Consider the following 18,331-nt stretch of genomic DNA (forward strand, 5'->3'; position numbering starts at 1 on the left):
TGGGTCCACTCCTGTCTGGGCTGGTAATTCAACGCTGGACATTTCGATTAACCTTCTCATTACGGTGATGACCGCTGGCAGACTGCAGCTCCGTTCCTTATCTTACCGTCTCCGGGACGTCATATACATCATCAGTGCAGCATTAATCAATGCTCACGTTACGCTCTGAAATGTCTTCCTCTGCTCGGATCCTCATGTTTCTGCCAAGATGACATGAATCCGCAGCAGTTGCAGCACAAGCGACTGACATTAATGGAGAAAATGAGAGGAGGAGAGATTGAGGTGTAACTTTCCTCTGGTCATGGTTATGCTTCGATTACATATGCGGTGTCACTCACGTGGCGGGAGAGAGGCACGACTGATGGGGGCGGTTGATCTCTCTTGCGTGCTCACTTTGAGTTGTTTCACTCTCGTTCCCTATTTTAACAGCCTCCACGCCTTCCTCCTCCTCCTCATCATTTTCTCTCAGAGCTTTCTGTCCCGCGTTCACCCACTCGTTCATTTTAGGGGGGCCGTCGTGTCCGTCTACCGTCCACCGGATGCAGAGGGCAGGCAGTGGGGGAGTGTGTACAATGCAGGGTTCCCGTAAAATAAGAAGCAGTACGGGCGGGCGTGTTCTCTGTTTAACAGAGCTTTAATAGAAAACAGCGGACAGTTAAAAGTTTACAACACTTGAAAAGTGCCATAACAGTGGTCTAAAACAGGGGTTTGCGGACTGATTCCCTACGTTGTAAAAATGATTTTACGAACCATGTAACAAGATGTTTATAGGAAAATGCTATTACAGTCCTTCTACTCCAAAATTTTATGTGTTACTTGTCGATTTGGGAAATTTAGTAGCAATTTCTGAGTGTAAAAAAACAAAAACAATCTTACTGCAAGTAAAACAAAACTTAAGTTTTATAAATAATATTTAAAATGAATAAGTTAAATGAATTTAATATTTCGTATGAATTAAACTATACAGTATATATCAGAAACATATCAAAACTAAATATGTTTCTGATATATACTATGTAGTTTATATACTGTATAGTTTTTGAAAATGTCTTAGAAACTTATATAAACTATATATATAGAAACTTGTATATAGAAACTTAAATAAACTATATATATATATATATATATATATATATATATATATATATATATATTTAAATAGAAACATTTTTGAAAATGTCTTCTTTAGTGTTCCACAGAATAGATTTTATATAATATTAAATATTATATTTATATTTAAACATAAAATATTAACAATCTATAATTTAGTAAACAGTAAATTTCTTTAGTGTTCCACAGAACACATTTATATAATATTAAATATTATATTTATATTTAAACAAAATATTAACAATCAATAATTTTTGAATAGAAACTTTTTTGAAAATGTCTTCTTTACTTTTCCACAGAATATTTTGTATATAATATTAAATATTGTATTTATATTCATATTTAAACATAAAATATTAACAATTTAATTTTTTTGAACATAATCATATATCAAAAGTACATATATTCGAACAGAAACATTTCTGATAATGCCACAGAATATATTTTACATATTAAATATTTTATTTATTTAAACATAAAATATTAACGTTTTTAACAGAAAAACTATATATTTGAACATAAACATTTTTGAAAACATCTTCTTTAGTGTTCCACACAAAATATTTTGTACAATATTAAATATTTTATTTATATTTATATTTAAATATAAAATATTAACAATGAATTAATCAATATCAACAAATAATCAACAATCAATTTTTGAACAGAAACATTTTTGAAAATGACTTCTTTATTGTTCCAAAGAATATATTTTATATATTAAATATTTTATTTATATTCATATGTAAATATAACCTAATAATAATAATAATAATACATAATTTTTCAACAGAAACATTTTTAAAAATGCCTTTTTTGTGTTCCACAGAATATTTTATTTTTAAAAAATAAAATATTAATAATCTATATTATAAATAAAATAATTTATAAATCACAGAAATTACGTTTATATATATATAATAATAAAGATTTTATTATTTCCATTACTTTTCCAAGCCTTAAAACAACCATTTCAAACTTTCCTGATATTTCTAGGTTTTCCATGATCATAGGAGATCCCAATCACACTGCCCTGTGAAACATCAACAAAAATGACTTACTGCTTCCTGCAAATACACCGAAACAAAAAAAGCCCATTCCTTTGTTCCACTGAACTTCAATAATCTCAAAGCCCACCACAGCAATAACACACATGCCACACAGGAGCTGCTCACTAACAAAACCTGTGACCCCGTTTGACATACTCGTCACTGTCAGTGATATTTCTGTCGATCCTCACCTTGTCCTCAGGGTGTGCTGAGACTCAGATTAATGTACAACTTATGGAGGAGCTTCTTCACATGATGCACAGGAGTTGATGTTTAATTGTGAAATAGAGAGCGTGACTGTGCATGTAGATGGAGGAGAGACTCACGCGTCCACGTCTGCCAGGAGCTCCAGCTTGCCGGGAAAGATCTCAGACAGGAGCACACGAGTGAACGAACGCCCCAACGACTCCAACCGAGACTCTAAGTGCTAAAGAAAGAGAGAGAGGAGATAAAAACAGAGGAGCTGAATACTAAAAGTTACACATATTTACATAAAAACAACAAAATTTCATGCATAGTGCTCAAGGTCACCGAGAACAGCCTACATCAAACAGATCTGACAGTGTAGGAGGAAAAAGAACAGAAAATTATTACAACCAAGAATTTTCCAAATTTACTGAAGAACAAGAAACCCGCTTCCTATCGCCTAATGAGAAATCTTCACAGGACCGCTGAAGCTGAACGCATGTAAACAGCTTGTGTAAACCCTTTATGTTCTTCAAAGCTTTAGTAACCACCATCAGCTCTGTGTTTCTAACATGAATGGCCAGTTTAGCTAAATTTTTTCCATTAATGATGTTCGGCTTTGTTGTTGCCTTGATTTATTAGTTTCCCTAGAAACTGTCTAATTTGGAGGGACTTGCCTGGTCTGCACAAAGACCTGAACCCCACTTAACACCTTTGAAATGAATCACAACAAATATTTTGGTGGTTATACCAGTATTGGGTACTTTTTAATGTATCCCAAAACATCGAATTGTATACATATTTTACCTCTCATGCTCATTTTCTCTATTTATACATTTACAGTATGCCATCATCTAATGCTAACTTAATGTTTTATGCACTAATAATTAAAAGGGACCTATTATGCCCCTTTTTACAAAATGTGACATAAGTCTCAGGTGTCCCCAGAATATGTCTGTGAAGTTTCAGCTCAAAATATCCCATAGATCAGTTCTGAAAATGCGTATTTTGAGTGGAAGCAGAAACATGCTGTTTTCGTGCATGTCTCTTTAAACGCAAATGAGCTGCTGCTCCCCGCCCCCTTTTCCAGAATAGAGCTGCACCTTTACAGCTCATCGCTCAGAGACTATGTTTAAAAAAAAAAAACTTGATAATTTGATTATCATGTTTTCTTACAGGGTTTTCTGAGCGCACACAGAAACAGAGCTCTCCGCTTACTTTTCTTTTTAGGACCACTTGTGCTCCTAACTTCGAACACAATGAAAATTTCAGGAGCACCTTCTGATCAATAATCAAAAAATCTGATCAAAAATTAGACTTCCCATTACAAGGTGATATTTCTTAAAGTGATTTACCGGGGAATTTTGTTTTTACCTTTGTAATGGCATTTTCCTAACTTTATTAAAAGTATGCCATCATTTTTTTTTTACTTATATTTTATAAGCTTTTTATAAATTTCTAATTAAAACAACAGAATTTAAACAAGCAGAATAAGTTGCCAATCAAATGAAATCATTTGGTAGCACAGAGGTAGCACAGAAGAACACAAAAGTGGCTTGCAGGAGTATTTTCATGTTTAATGAGGCTCAGAGGTGGCATGAGTGCAATCAAATTCATAAATTCATGTTGAGAATAATGTTTTAAATATACAAATTTGAATGCAGAAATATGTAATGATTTAAATAACTGAAAAGATACTTTAAAAACAAAAACTGCCAGTAGGTGGCGGAAAGTCAGTGATTTAATTACTGAATCATTCATTCATTTGATTCATTCAAACGGCTGATTCATTCAGGAATAAAGCAAGTGACTGTCTTTATGAATGGGAAATTGAATCATTGCCTCACTAGATTCATTTAAAAACGCTTAAGTCACTTAATATTAGTTTCTTGTTTATTTAACTGTTGTATTAAATCAATATCTCATTTACAAACTCCCTTAAAAATCATTAAAAGCTGTTACTCATCTTAGTTCATCGCAATCTCACAAAGTTCCATTATAATCAATGAAGCTCTCTACGCTGTATAATGAATCTCTTATTTACACTCTCTCTATACTTTGTTTATGAAAGGATTTGTCAGATATGTCTGTGATCCAGTACTCAACATTGCAAAAACATGTAGAAACCTTTGAAGCTTCTCTCAGTGCAAACATAAATATGCTGAATGGGTCAGTGGCACTGGTGCTCCTAAATATGTTTTCGTAGTCGCACGCAGTAGTTTTCAGTCACAAATGCTGAAAAAGCAGCTGTAACACAGCATGTGAGTACTAAACTAAGTTCTCTTTCATGTCTTATTGCACTTAAACTGTCACACAAGTTTACGTTAAAAAGTGTAACCACAAAAACAGCTGGTTATGTATGTGAAGGTAAACAGCTGCGAAAGAAATTACATTTTTAATTGATAATTTAATTTTAGATTCATTTAGACTCATATTTGTATTTTTAAACAAAATAGTACAGAATTTTATCACCCATAACAAGAAAAAAAATAAAAGCTTATACAATGGGCCAAAATTCTAATATTGATGCATCCCAAATTTAAGTGTATTGTGAGAGTAAGAGTTGTCTTATTCCTTGTCAATACAAAATAGATGTTTTTGATATATCATGTACAACGGGACACTTTACAGTGATTTATCACTAAACATTTCCTACAGCTCATATCATCTCAGATCATAATCCAGCTCAATTTTAGCCTAAGCCTGTAAAGGACATTTCTGTCCTGTTTAGAAGATCTGTCTTATCTGACACTCTACTAAAAAAGATATTGAGATAATTCGCTGTCTTGCAGTTTGTCACACAAAGACATATTCTGATGTCAGTTCAGTTCCTACCGTGGCATCACTATGATAATGTCACAGCTGAACTAGAGATGGGAACAAGACGAACCACTTGAAAGAATATGAATAAGAAAACTTGTAATGCTTTATATAGTACATATATACATACACACAACTAGTCAAAAGTTTTTGAACAGTAGGATTTTAAATGTTTATCAAAGAAGTCTCTTATGCTCACTAAGCCTGCATTTATTTAATCCAAAGTACAGCAAAAACAGTATGAGTTTAAAATATTTTTACTATTTAAAATAACTGTTTTCTATTTTAATATATTTTAAAATATAATTTATTCTAGTGATTTCAAAGCTGAATTTTTAGAATACTTTTAGCTTTGTAAAAGTGTAAATCAAGCTGCATCCATAAGAAAAAAAGTGGCAGTATTTTAGTGTTTAGTCAAATAAGTTCTTGACACGCTTTCTTTGCAAGTTTGCAATATTTTTGGCCATATTTAAGAGAATAAAAAAAGTGTCAAGAGTAAGTGTGAAAAAAGGAAGTCCGAAGAATAGATATCACATCATTGTGTGGTAATAATTCACACTTTCACAGATCTCTTTATTTCACCTAGAACTTCTAAAATCTACAGCTTACTGCTAAATTGTGAAAATTATTGTCAAGCACGAAGAGTGCCGTTGTTAAAACTTACCCCACTAACAGTGATGCTAGTGGCACAAAAATTACACACTCCACCTTAAATTTAAAAACAACAGAAGTCATAGGAGGTCCCTATTACATCATGAAACAAGTGCAAGTGTGTGTAAATAAACACATTCTAATGCACTTTTCATTAGTTCATTAACCATCGATGCTAATTATTCATTCCCTAGTGATAGGCAGGAGGAAAGTGAATAATAACACAATTCTTGCTCACTTCAGGATAAAGTAATGCATTACCAGGCTCTCCCCACACACTTTGAAGTGTGAAACCCAGTGGACCACAAATATTACCAGCAAAAACCTCCAGACATCAGTGAGGAGGTGTTCAGGTGAATGGTCGGCTTCAAAGCACAACCATAAAAAAAACTGGAAGTGGGGGGGTGGTGGAGAAAGTAGAATCTGCTCTTCTCCTCCAACCAAAGTGTATTAAATAAGCTGGCTTAGTTAACCTCGAAAAAGGTTACAATTGCTCTTCACTGTTAAGCCTGTATGTTTTATATGACAAATATAACATGCAGGAATGTGTTACACAGACCCAAAGATGTTTCTTAAATAAATGCACTTGATTTAATACTCTTTTCCACTTATAAAATATTGATGACACTGTTAATGCTAAAATTTCAATTAATAAAAAAATAATAGTACACTGTGGTCATTTATTAGTATTCTTATTATTATCATTAACAGGGAAAAAAATAACCTCACTGACGGGAAAAGCAATTGACAAGCTAAAGAGATCTCGGACAGAATCACTGTCCACTGTTTGTCTAGGTGCTGAATTCATCTGGCTCGTCGTCTCTATGCATACCAATTAAAAAAGGATGAGATGAGAAAAGGGGAAAAATCTGCCAAAACAAAGTCCAGTCCAAATACATACAAATGAACAGATGAAAAGAGGCAGAGAACAAAGAGAGAAGGATTTGAATGAGAAGAAGTAGAAGAAGAAGAAGAAGGGAGACGACCTGCCCCTCCCCAAACAATCGATTAACGCTCCTGGTGATCTCTCCTCCCGGCCAAATGCCGCAGGGTGTGTGTGTGTCTTTCAGCTCAGGTGCAAGGCAGAAATGAGCAAAGAAGAAAGACATCTTTACACTAACTGAAAACATATTGAATGATGAAGGGTAGCAGACGGTCTTACCTCCAAGATTTTTGGGTTGCCCTGACGGCCAAGGGTGCCTAGAATGAGACCCCATCTCTGGGCAGAGCGGGCGCTCTCTATGGCCTGCAGTCTGGTTGCCCGCATTGCCTCATGGTCATAATACTCTCGAGAAAACACTTTATTGTATGGGTCATACCTGCAGATATGGAGGACAACAATTTAACAAACAATAAGATACTAACAAAACAGAAAGAAGAACATTCATAAACTAGACTATCGAATTTTTGCTTGGATCCATGTTTCCATGGGATTTACTGAGCAGGTTCAAATGCTCACTGATGCTTCAGAAGCAAAAACCATGCATTAAGAGCCGAGGGTGAAAACATTTGAGAATATGAGAATATGTTGCCTAAATATTGTATTTTTTCATTTAGTACTTCTCTTCAGAGGCTACAGAAGATAGTTACATGTTTCCCAGAAGACAGAATAGGTTAAATTTACCCTGACCTTCAAATTCCAAAAGTTTTCACCCCCCGCCTCTTAATGCATCGTGCTTCCTTCTGAAGCATCAGTGAGCGTTTGAACCTTCTGTAATAGTTGCATATGAGTCCCTCAGTTGTCCTGAGTGTGAAAAGATGGATCTCGAAATCATACAGTCATTGTTGGAAAGGGTTCAAATAGCCAAAAATGCTGGAAAACCAAAGAATTTGTGGACTTGAAGGATTTTTCTGAAGAACAAACTGTTCAGGACAAACAAGGGACTCATAAACAACTATCACAAAACAAAAAAACACAGCTGTGGATCATCATTTGGGTAAAAACAAGGGGATGTAAACTTTTGAACCAGGTAATTTTTATAAATTCAACTATTATTTTCTCTTGTGGACTATATGTAAAAATCTTTCATGTGAAATATATTATTTAGGTAAGTACTACATAAAAAGTAACATGCATTTTGTATGATCTCTCTTATTTTGGTAAAATAATTAACATTTTTAATTATTCTGAAAGGGGGATGTAAACTTTTGACCTCAATAATATAATATAATATAATATAATATAATATAATATAATATAATATAATATAATATAATATATTAGTCTCTCTCAAACTAAAACATTACAATAGAGTCAAAAAGGATAATCTGGTCTAAGAAAACTGACATCTACACCCTCAAACTTTTATTAAACTTTTTTGTAAGCATACTGCTTAGCTGTGCTTAAAGTGTCTAAATAAAAAAAAAACACAAAACATGTTTTAATTGCTTAATTTGTGATAACACAATGAAACCTGCAGAATTGTGGACATCATCTTGGCCAAGCTGTCATACAAAGCTTGCACTCATTATCCCCAGCCTATAATTCAATCAATCACTGTGGCAGGAGTTAGATATATTATTATATGTTATTTATTGAGCTTAATTTTAAAAAAAGGGCCAAGAGGAAGGAGCTATCCTCTGCAATCAAGAAGGATATGAGTAATAAAATGTCTGAAGACTATGAGCTATAGCAATAAAGATGCTTCACTTAGCAGTGGGTTACCTGTAGGCAGGTATATCTGGGTTAGCAATCATGATGGATTCCAAATGAAACCTTCCATCTCCAAGATATCTAGAGAAAAACACAACATTATCAGAGAGATAAAAGACAGTCCGAGTGGGCAGAAGGAATGAAATTCTGCTAACTAACTCTGGGATTCGTCTCTTTATAAGAAAACATAAAGGCCAATGGGTCTCGGCCTAGAAGACTCATAAACTAGATCACAGTCTTCCTAACACTGAACAAGCAATTAACGCAAGACCTACTCACTCCACAGTCAAGGCAACATTAACCAGCCAGAAAGCGAGTCATAGACACGCAGGCTGATGGGCTACAATCCAGCTACTCCATAAATAAACCTGCGTGATATGATTAGGTCATGACGCGGACAGCACGCAAACAGAACTCAACACGCTGATTATCCTCTGCCGTGCCGACAGGAGAAGACCTGCCATAGTTAATGGGAGTATAGATTAACCTGGCAAACCTGATGGATGCCCTGGGGAACACAGCCACAATTAGAAAGGCTAATTAAGACACGTTTATGAAACACTATGGAACATACTGTGGGTGGGATCCCCCTGGGCCCACCGGAGCAAAGGCTAAACCAGTCATGCTTCACTCTCACACACACACGGTGACAGAAAAACGCTCCTTATCATTCATGCTCTTTGTCCCTCCAACAAACTGGCTTTGTTAGAAAAAAACACTCATGTTTTGCTGCCTTGTACCTGCTAAGGAAACAGAAAGTAATGACACGTGCGTGTGGTGCTGCTGACGCAGGGGCGTTCTGACGTAGAACCTGGTTATCTGTTGTCTTCGTAAACGTATCTGAAGATTTCAATAGAGAGGATGACTTGCAATTTTTTGCCTAGCCTTACTTGTTTGAACCAGAATATACAGACGATGAACTAAGAGAGATGGATGTTCCACGTCAGAACACCAGCTCCTGCGTCAGTGAACAGCGGAGACTGACACAGAAGAGTAGAAATTGTTAAATAAAGTCTTTATTTTTGCTTTCTTTGCTCACAAAAAGTATTTTCATAGCTTCATAAAATTACGGTTGAACCACTGATGTCATATGGACTTTTTTAATGATGTTTTTACTGTGTTTCTGGGTCTGGGAACATTTCAATTACATTGCCATCTATGAAGGTCAGAAACCTACTGGCTTTAATCAAAAACACCTTGATTTGAGTTCTGAAGATGAACAAAGGTCTGATGGGTTTGGAACAACATGAGGGTGAGTAAACAAAAATTTACAGATAATGTACTCAGCCCCTTGTCATCCGAGATGTTCATGTCTTTCTTACTTCAGTCGTAATGAACTGATGTGTTTTAGGAAAACATTTCAGCATTTTTCTCCATATAATGGACTGATGTGGTGCCCCGAGTATGAATTTCCAAAATGCAGTTTAAATGCGGCATCAAACGATCCCAAATGCGGTTGTAAACAATCCCAGCTGAGGAAGAAGGGTGTTATCTAGCGAAACTATCGGTTATTTTCATAAAAATAATCCAACTTATATATGTCAAACGCTCGTCTTGTCTCACGCTGCCTGAAATAATAAGACCCTTCTTCCTCAGCTGGGATCGTTTACAACCGCATTTGGGATCGTTTGATGCCACATTTAAACTGCATTTTGGAAATTCATACTCAGGGCACCACATCAGTCCATTATAAGGAGAAAAATGCTGAAATGCTGAAAAATGCTGAAAAGATTCTTTTTTCTGACATGATCTTGGATGACAAGGGGATGAGATTATCTGTAAGTTATTGTTTTGGAAGTGGACTTCTTTAATGTCAGAATTTAAACTTTTGGGTAACTATCCCTTTAATGAGACTGTTAAATGCCAAGATTCAATTTGAGTACTTGATTTAAAAAAGATAATCGACTACATTATGCCTATGTTGAGTAACCCGGCAAAATACCGGATGTGGGGCATTCAAGGAATGAGAACCCATGAAACATATTATTTGACCGTTTTCCAAGGCTGCATGAGCTTCCATTTATAAGCTTTATTTATTTACAGGCATGTACGTGCGTGTCAGAGTGGCTTCCTTTACAGTAAATACTATTTCACACAAAGAGTTTTCATTTACATGTGTGGAGCGTCTTAAACTCCATCTCTGCATGTCGTTGTGAGTTCGGGTTTATTATAACGTTCATTTGGGAACGCAGCATTTACCACTTCATCAGATTTGTAATGCAAATTATTTATAAACCTACACAAACACAGGAAAATACATCATTACCTTTCTCAATATGCTAACAGTTCATAGCGATTTCAAATTGAGTTTACACGTTTTAATGTCTACATATTCAAGAAATTACAGTGGCTGCAGCATTTCAGAATATAACAGAATATTGTTAGCTTAGGTCTATTTTTATAACCTCCAAAAGATAATTACAATTATCTGATTACTCGATTCATCATCAGAATAATCATCTGATTACTCGATTACCAAAATAATCATTATTGACAGCCCTAGTTAAATGCAGTCTTATGCAAATCTCAAAATGAAAACCAGTTTTTCATCGTTTACATTGTAAAGATGCCTTAATTTAATTTAAATCCTCAATTTTTGCTTAATTTAAACATTAAAATCTAACTAAATATCATCAACCTGCTTTTTTTTTAACAAACAGCAATTCCTGTCCAAATAAATGTTTTAGAACTTGATATAACTAGAAAAAAAAATTATAATCATTATATAAAGTTTTTTTTTTTTTGTATTAAAACTACCCTATATACAGTAAAAATAAACAGCGTTAAAAGAACGAATTACAATAAAAACGTGACTTGATTTTTAGCCGTTTTAGCTTATTTCAAAACTTGTTTTGTCTTATTTTAAGTATTTTAAACCATTTTTTAGCCCCCCCTGGAAGTGTGCTGAGGCCTCCCATGGTGGGTCCTGTCAAGTAAACTGAGTATTTCATAACTACAATGCTTTTTTCTAGAAATGGAAACGTATGTTAAAAAGGCGAAACAATTGACTTCTTTGTTCAAGAGCTCTGTCAGATGGCATTTTAATTCTTTCCACCTACCACAGAAGCAAAATCACAGAACTATGGGATATCACATTGAAATACATATCAACGTCGCCTTCAAAAACTAACGCCTTCCTACCTCTTTATAATGCACTACCCACAAAGGTAGCTGTTGGACACAGTCATTCCCCCTCCACACAAATTTTTCATTTTCCTTTATATGTCGCCATAATAAAACACACCAATTTTCCCGGATTACTGCACTGTCTCTTTCAAGGGCCTCTATTGCAAATATTGCATTTACAGCGGAGGCATTAAATTCTCAGAGGTTTTCCGGTTCAGCTTTTAACAGTATAACTTAAACGGCCACAAATTGATGCATTTCGTAGAGATGGCACTATTGAGGATACAAGATTAGAAATGGTCCAATTTGCAGTTCTTAAAACCGCTTTTCACAGCACCAACCCATTCACCCACAGTTCAGTTCATTATGCCTTCGGCAATGAGACGGAGCTCCCTCTTGTTTCAGAAGAAATCACAAGTGATAACCGGAGGTCTGTGTGAAGACCTGTAGCGTTTGTCAAATTTTATTAAATACAGAGTGCTTTATGGTCCGCCCAACTCAAAAAAGACTTTAGGAAGGTGCCGAACGGCCATGAACCAGTGTAATTTTTCAGCACAAAGCTGCAATCATTTTCTCCGTGGGACTTTATTCAGACCCCCGGCCAACATATTACTTCTTATGAGAAAGTCAGGCTCTGTATAAGCTTAATTAGCTGTTAATTATATGGTGGCGATTTGGCTTTGCAATATAACATCACATTACTACACCGTAGGTGTCAGGGAAAGTTTTTAATTTGATCGCTGAGGGTGAGGGCAAAAGTAAATGATCTATGAAAAAGGCTATTTGCATAATAGCCGTGTCATTTTGGGGGTCAGTGACATGACCGCTTGTGTATGTCTAACGTTGACAGGCGCCCCGATGAAGAGGAGATGAGTGAAAATTAAAATAAACATGCATCAATTCTCCTCCTTCCTCTCTGCCCTAACACACACACACACACACACACAGAGTCTAACATTCATCACAGACTTTGCACGCTGGATTAAGAGGAAGAAAACACAAACACGCACACAGACACACACAGACGGGAGTTTTCCCTCTATCTCACAGGAGCAGAACTTGCTGCTCACAGCCGCTGTGTGATACAGAGAATAATAGATCACACACACATATATCTGCTGCCTAATGTCTCATCTCTGTGTTACAACAGCACTTGACACGCTTCTCATTAAAGACAGCTACAAACCGCATTCGCAACACATTTAACTTACGCAATGTGACATTTCAGAGAGAAACAATATTCCGCAGGTTATAATGTCAGGTGGGTCTTGATGTTATCCACTGGAATTTGATTGGATTGTGAAAAGTACCATATAATATTATTGGTTAGTATTATTTTTCCTACCCATGTGGCCTTGGTCACATCAACAGAAAAGTTGTTTCAAAGGAAGTGAAAGTTATTCTGATGATAGCATATGTTTTTTTTAATAACATGCAGTATTCAATTTGTGAATAATAAAACCAGTGATATGTATTAAGAAGGTAAACTGTCAATTTTGATTTCATATATAAAAGGCAATGGTTTGTTGTGAATACAGGGTGTACAGTATACGCCTGCAATGTTTTCAGCTGTAACTATATCCACAATAAAGTATAACCTTGAGCACCTTATTAATTTTGTTAAATGGTTTAAAAACATAATAAAACATTTTAATGCAATTTTTCTTTTAACTGAATCCTTAAGTAAACTCATTCAAGTGCAATTCTTCCACAAGAAGACATATAACATACACAAACAGTGTAAAAATAAAATAAAATAAAATAAAATAAAATAAAATATGCTGTATTGGTTAAAAAAAATTAGGGCTGTCAAATCAGTTAATTGCATATATTGCATATATTTCATAAATATGTGATCCAGGACCACAAAATCAGTCATAAGTAGCAAGGGTATATTTGTAGCAATAGCCAAACATACATTGTTTGGGTCAAAATGATTTTTCTTTTATGCCAAAAATCATTAGGATATTAAGTAAAGATCATGACATTATCCTGTAAATTTCTTACCGTACATTAATCAAAAATTAATTTTTGATTTTGAATATGCATTGTTAAGAACTTAGTTTGGCCAACTTTAAAGACAATTTTCTCAGTATTTTGATATTTTTTTGCACCCTCAGACTTTTCTAATAGTTAGTGTTAGTGTTAGAGTCTCGGTCAAATATTGTCCTATCCTAACAAACCATATAAACCATATATATGGAAAGCATATTTATTAATCATGATTAATCAATTTGACAGCCCTAAAAATACAGTCTTACTACTACTTCCTTACATGATCGCATTGACTTGCTTTTCCAGACGAGGTGAGGTGCATCCAAGGATCTCCCCAGGAGAAAGCGGCCGACACTGAGGTACCAACACTTCGTAATCTGGCTTCAGCTCTGCACTGGCTGCCTGAGAAGAGAAAGGAAAGGGACACTGAGACCAAGTAAACTTTCCCACCAAAACATTGTTGTGCAGGAGCCAGTGCCCAATCTGGAACCATGCCATATTTTTTCACCTTTCTTAAAAGGTGGCTCTGGGCTGAAAAATCTGGCTCCACGTCAACCCCCTAAACCTGAAGGTATTGAACCAAACAGTAATGTCAGAGGTCCGAGGGCAGGATAATGTTCATGCCGGATAAAGTTTTAATGAAAGGGCAGTTTTAACTTTGAAACTTCTTTTAGAACAATTTTCACTGACAAACAAACTGTCCAAATTTGGTCTGAAACTCAGGAACTTCTTGACTTTTTTGTTACTGTTGTATAATAGCAAACACCATAATCATGCTGAATACACTGCATAATACTGAATGTCAGAGCTGCTGTTATATTATACACACTACCATTCAAAATATTGGGACCAATGGGATTTTTAATGTTTCTGAGAAAAGTCTCACCAAGGCTGCATTTGTTTGATCAAAAACATTAAAAAAATATTTAAGTTTTCTTTTTGAATATATTTTAAAACATAATTTGTTCCAGTGATAAAGCTGATATTTTAGGAGCCATTACTCTTCAGTGTCACATGATCCTTCAGAAATCATTCTAATATGCTGACTTTGGTGCATATTGGCAAATCCAGGTAATTTACCATAGAATGTTACTTTTTTTAACATTTATGGCTGTTATAGTGGCAGCTGTGGTCTGATCTCCTTAAAACTTAGCATGCCTCTATAGAATCACCCGTCACATGTGTCCACCAGGTTTCGTGAAGTTTTGAGTTTTCCTTTAGGCTTTATAGGGTTTTGGGTAAATTTAGACATGCCCCTTTTCTAAACGACCCCGTTATAGCTTCCCAAAGGGTACATTTGAATGTTTTTGGATAATTATTGACCTAGAGAGTCCAGAGAATTGTACTGCAGTGTTTTTTCCCAGATTGAGCAAAAAACATAGGGCTAGTTCGCAATAGTAGTTTTTTTTTTTTTTATATATCTTCTCAATCATTTAACAAACGACTGATTGACAGCAGTGGTTCTAGAAGCAAAGTTGTCTGGAATGAAGAAATCATATGATACGAATATTGCGTATATGCACAAAAAACCATGCAATGTACAATCGTTTACACCCTTGAAAAAAGCAATATCGCCCTCCAGTGGCTGATTTCTTTCAAATTTCTCACAGACCCTTGGGGGCCGTGAGTCAAACAGGCCCACTGAGTTCAGTTCCAATCGACCTCCCTTAAACTTTTCTAACAGGTTCTCAAAATTCTTCGCCCAATGACAGCTGTTTATTTATTTATTTTTTTTTTAGATATGCATGTCCTTTTAGACACTTTGGACCACGATTGTGCGTACCGATTTTCATGTCGGTTGGACAAATGGTTGCATAGTTATGGCCATTTATACGTTTTTCCTCTCTTATAGTGGCATCAAGCGGCCAAAAAGCAGGTTTTCCAAAAAAAAAAAATCCATAATACCCGAAAATTTTGCCAGGTATGCGCTTGAACCCCTGATTAAAGCTTAAAACAGTACTGCTGCTTAGGGGTCAAACGATATGTTTTTCAGGGCCGATGCGATACAGATTATTATTCAGATAGAGTGTTAATTTTGACAGGCATTTTTGATTTAGTCTTAGTCTTTATCTTGAGACTAAAATGCTTAATAATCGTAGTCACATTTTAGTCATTTAAGTCTTTCATAGTTTTAGTCTAGTTTTAGTTGACGAAAAGTCATTTTTGTCAACTTTTAGTCATTACTTTTAGTCAAACTGCAGTTACCAACATTTATTTTGGTAGCTATTTTAGTCTTCAAACAAAAATAATCATGAATTCTTTAGACTAAATCAAAGCTTATGATAAATTTTAATCAAGGATTGAATTTGGAAAAACTTGAATAAATATGACAATTTTCATTTTTGTGTGAACTATCCCTTTAACAGTATGGAAAAAGGAGTACTTATTATTGCACTTGTACTTTTACTTATTATTATATAATTATAATAATTATAGTTGTTCATTATATATATCAGCATGATTCCGCCTTCACTAACTTTAAGTTAATCGACAATGAATTGTGACTACCGGGGAAAACGGGACATCTGGTCACCCTAACCCTTCAGGTGCTGAGGCCATTGTTTCAGATCGCAAATTCGCGTTTTGGTAACCTATCTTTCCATTGTGGCTGCCATGCTGAGACTAGACATGCAAATGTCCCTTATCCAATTGCAATCTAACGACAGAGATGCACATTTTGAAAGAGGACAGTTAGCCTATAGGATGTATTTTCAACTTCCGGTAGTCCTCAAATAACATTTTCGTCCCGTCTTTTCTTGATAGCGAAGAGGCGACATAAATTTCGCCATACTTTTTATCATCAGAAATTAATTTTAGCTTGTCAACGTCTCATCTTCGCCACAGAAAAAAAATTTGTTAACGAATATTTTTCGGCGTCGTCTTCGTTGATGGAATTAACACTGTTCAGATACAAGACCAATAACTGATATTTTGAACCGATATATATGTCTGGTGTCAAATTAATGTCAAAATTTAGAATAAAAAGGGCTCTGACAAAAGTTCTCTTTAAAAGCTATTAAATTATTTTATCGGCAAATCAGTTTTGAAAATGAACAATACCGATAACCATAAAAATACTTAATAGTGGTGCCGATAATCGGTCGACACCTGTCACTTCATGCTTTTATGGAAACTGATACATTTTTTCAGGATTCTTTGAGCAGAAAGTTAAAAAGAATACCGTCTTCACCGTCACTTCTGATCAACCGAATGCATACTTTCTGAAAAAGATATTTTTTCTTTTTCAAAACAGTGAACACTATGAACGCCACAGTATGTGAACTGACTATTATGAATTTTATTCATTATATACCTAATCAAACTCCTAAAAGCACCTGGCGCCATAATACTGCTGAATCAAATTACTCTTGATGTTAAAGTCTGTACTTAAACTCAAGACTTATAAACAAAGGCCATTTGTTTGTGTAGTAATATAGTCAGGTTCTGAGAAAAGGCTTGCAGATCTGGCTGAGCACTGGCTCTGGAACGTGCAACGACACCTTTTCAGTGCAAGGAAAGACAGATAAAATCAGAGAAACCGTCATCCAGCACATCTCCGAACACCTACAGGCTTTCCTTTCCAACGAAAGGGAGGGAAGAAACGGTGCCAAATAAATTAAGGCAAGAAAGCCGCAGTAATGCGACGGAGGCGGAGACATTACAGTTAAGTATTGTTTTTGACGAGCAGAGAAAATAACAAAAACACATAAACGTGTTTATTCACACACCTCTGACCCCCCCTCACCCACCCAGAGCATGGGAACGGGCCTACACACACACACACAATACATAGGATGTGCTATTTCCAGAAATAACATGGGTCATTTTTAGGCAGGAGGCTGAAACCGACAGTGAGGAGGAGAGAGCGAAACGGCAAAAAAAAAAAGAGAAAGAGAAGAAAATCTCACACTTATGTAAGGTGGAGTGCCGAGTGCAACATGACTTCTGATAATTCCTCCTCTTGTGCAGTTCAAAATAACTTTAACTGCATTTCACACCCACATACACAAACACACACTATTATACACACACACGGGCAGCCTTATGTGCTGTCAGAGACCTTGAAGCAAGAAGGTAAGTGATAGAGAGAGAGACAGTAAATGAATCAGAGAACATCTTTAACCGCAGGGAATAGTTATCATTGAGTAAGAAGCAGGGGGTCAAAGGTCACCTGTAAAGCAGCCACAAACTGGATTGTGCTGACGAGGGCGAGCGAGTGGCCACGGGGAAAGTTGAACCTGAGTGTGTCCAGGAAGTGGGCAGTGTCAATCTGGATGTCCACAAACACGTACAGCATCTTGATGCCCTCGGTTGAGTCTATGGGGACTGAAGACACAAACAACATTAGCATATTTCACTCAACACACATTCAAATGAATCGTAGGTTGGCTTCACATTTTTTTCCTCTAACCTGAAAAATCTAAATTTGGCATTCAACATCGTTTGTGCTACAGACACAAATGATCCCACAAATCAAATGGTGCAATCAAATCCTTTAGAGAAGTTTGCATCTATAATTTGGAAAGTTGTAATTAGGATGCCAGATGCGTTCAAATCACTCTGGTCCAAGCAAAATGGCATGTATCTTTTCTACAAAAAGAGTATTTTACAAGAGTTTTTAACTCCACCTCTTCAAAATTTTCAGCAGCCATTACTTTTCAGTGTCACATGATCCTTCAGAAATCATTCAAATATGCAGATTTTGGTGCTCAAGAAACATTTCCAATTATTATCAATGCTG

At 35.6% G+C, this 18,331-nt stretch overlaps 1 protein-coding gene across 1 annotated transcript in view; it reads right to left on the minus strand.

The window, feature by feature from the left end:
- Positions 1-18,331, minus strand: part of dph1 (diphthamide biosynthesis 1) — a 111,819-nt gene that overhangs the window by 24,391 nt on the left and 69,097 nt on the right. Inside the window, exons 5-9 of the mRNA XM_051128691.1 lie at positions 17,762-17,916; positions 13,871-13,992; positions 8,482-8,550; positions 6,979-7,135; positions 2,486-2,586 (exon numbers count right to left, since the gene is read on the minus strand). Of these exons, the coding sequence (XP_050984648.1) occupies positions 2,486-2,586; positions 6,979-7,135; positions 8,482-8,550; positions 13,871-13,992; positions 17,762-17,916 (604 nt within the window). The remainder of the gene's footprint in view (positions 1-2,485; positions 2,587-6,978; positions 7,136-8,481; positions 8,551-13,870; positions 13,993-17,761; positions 17,917-18,331) is intronic.

Source organism: Labeo rohita, chromosome 15, assembly GCF_022985175.1.
Source record: "Labeo rohita strain BAU-BD-2019 chromosome 15, IGBB_LRoh.1.0, whole genome shotgun sequence".
Lineage (NCBI taxonomy): Eukaryota > Metazoa > Chordata > Actinopteri > Cypriniformes > Cyprinidae > Labeo > Labeo rohita.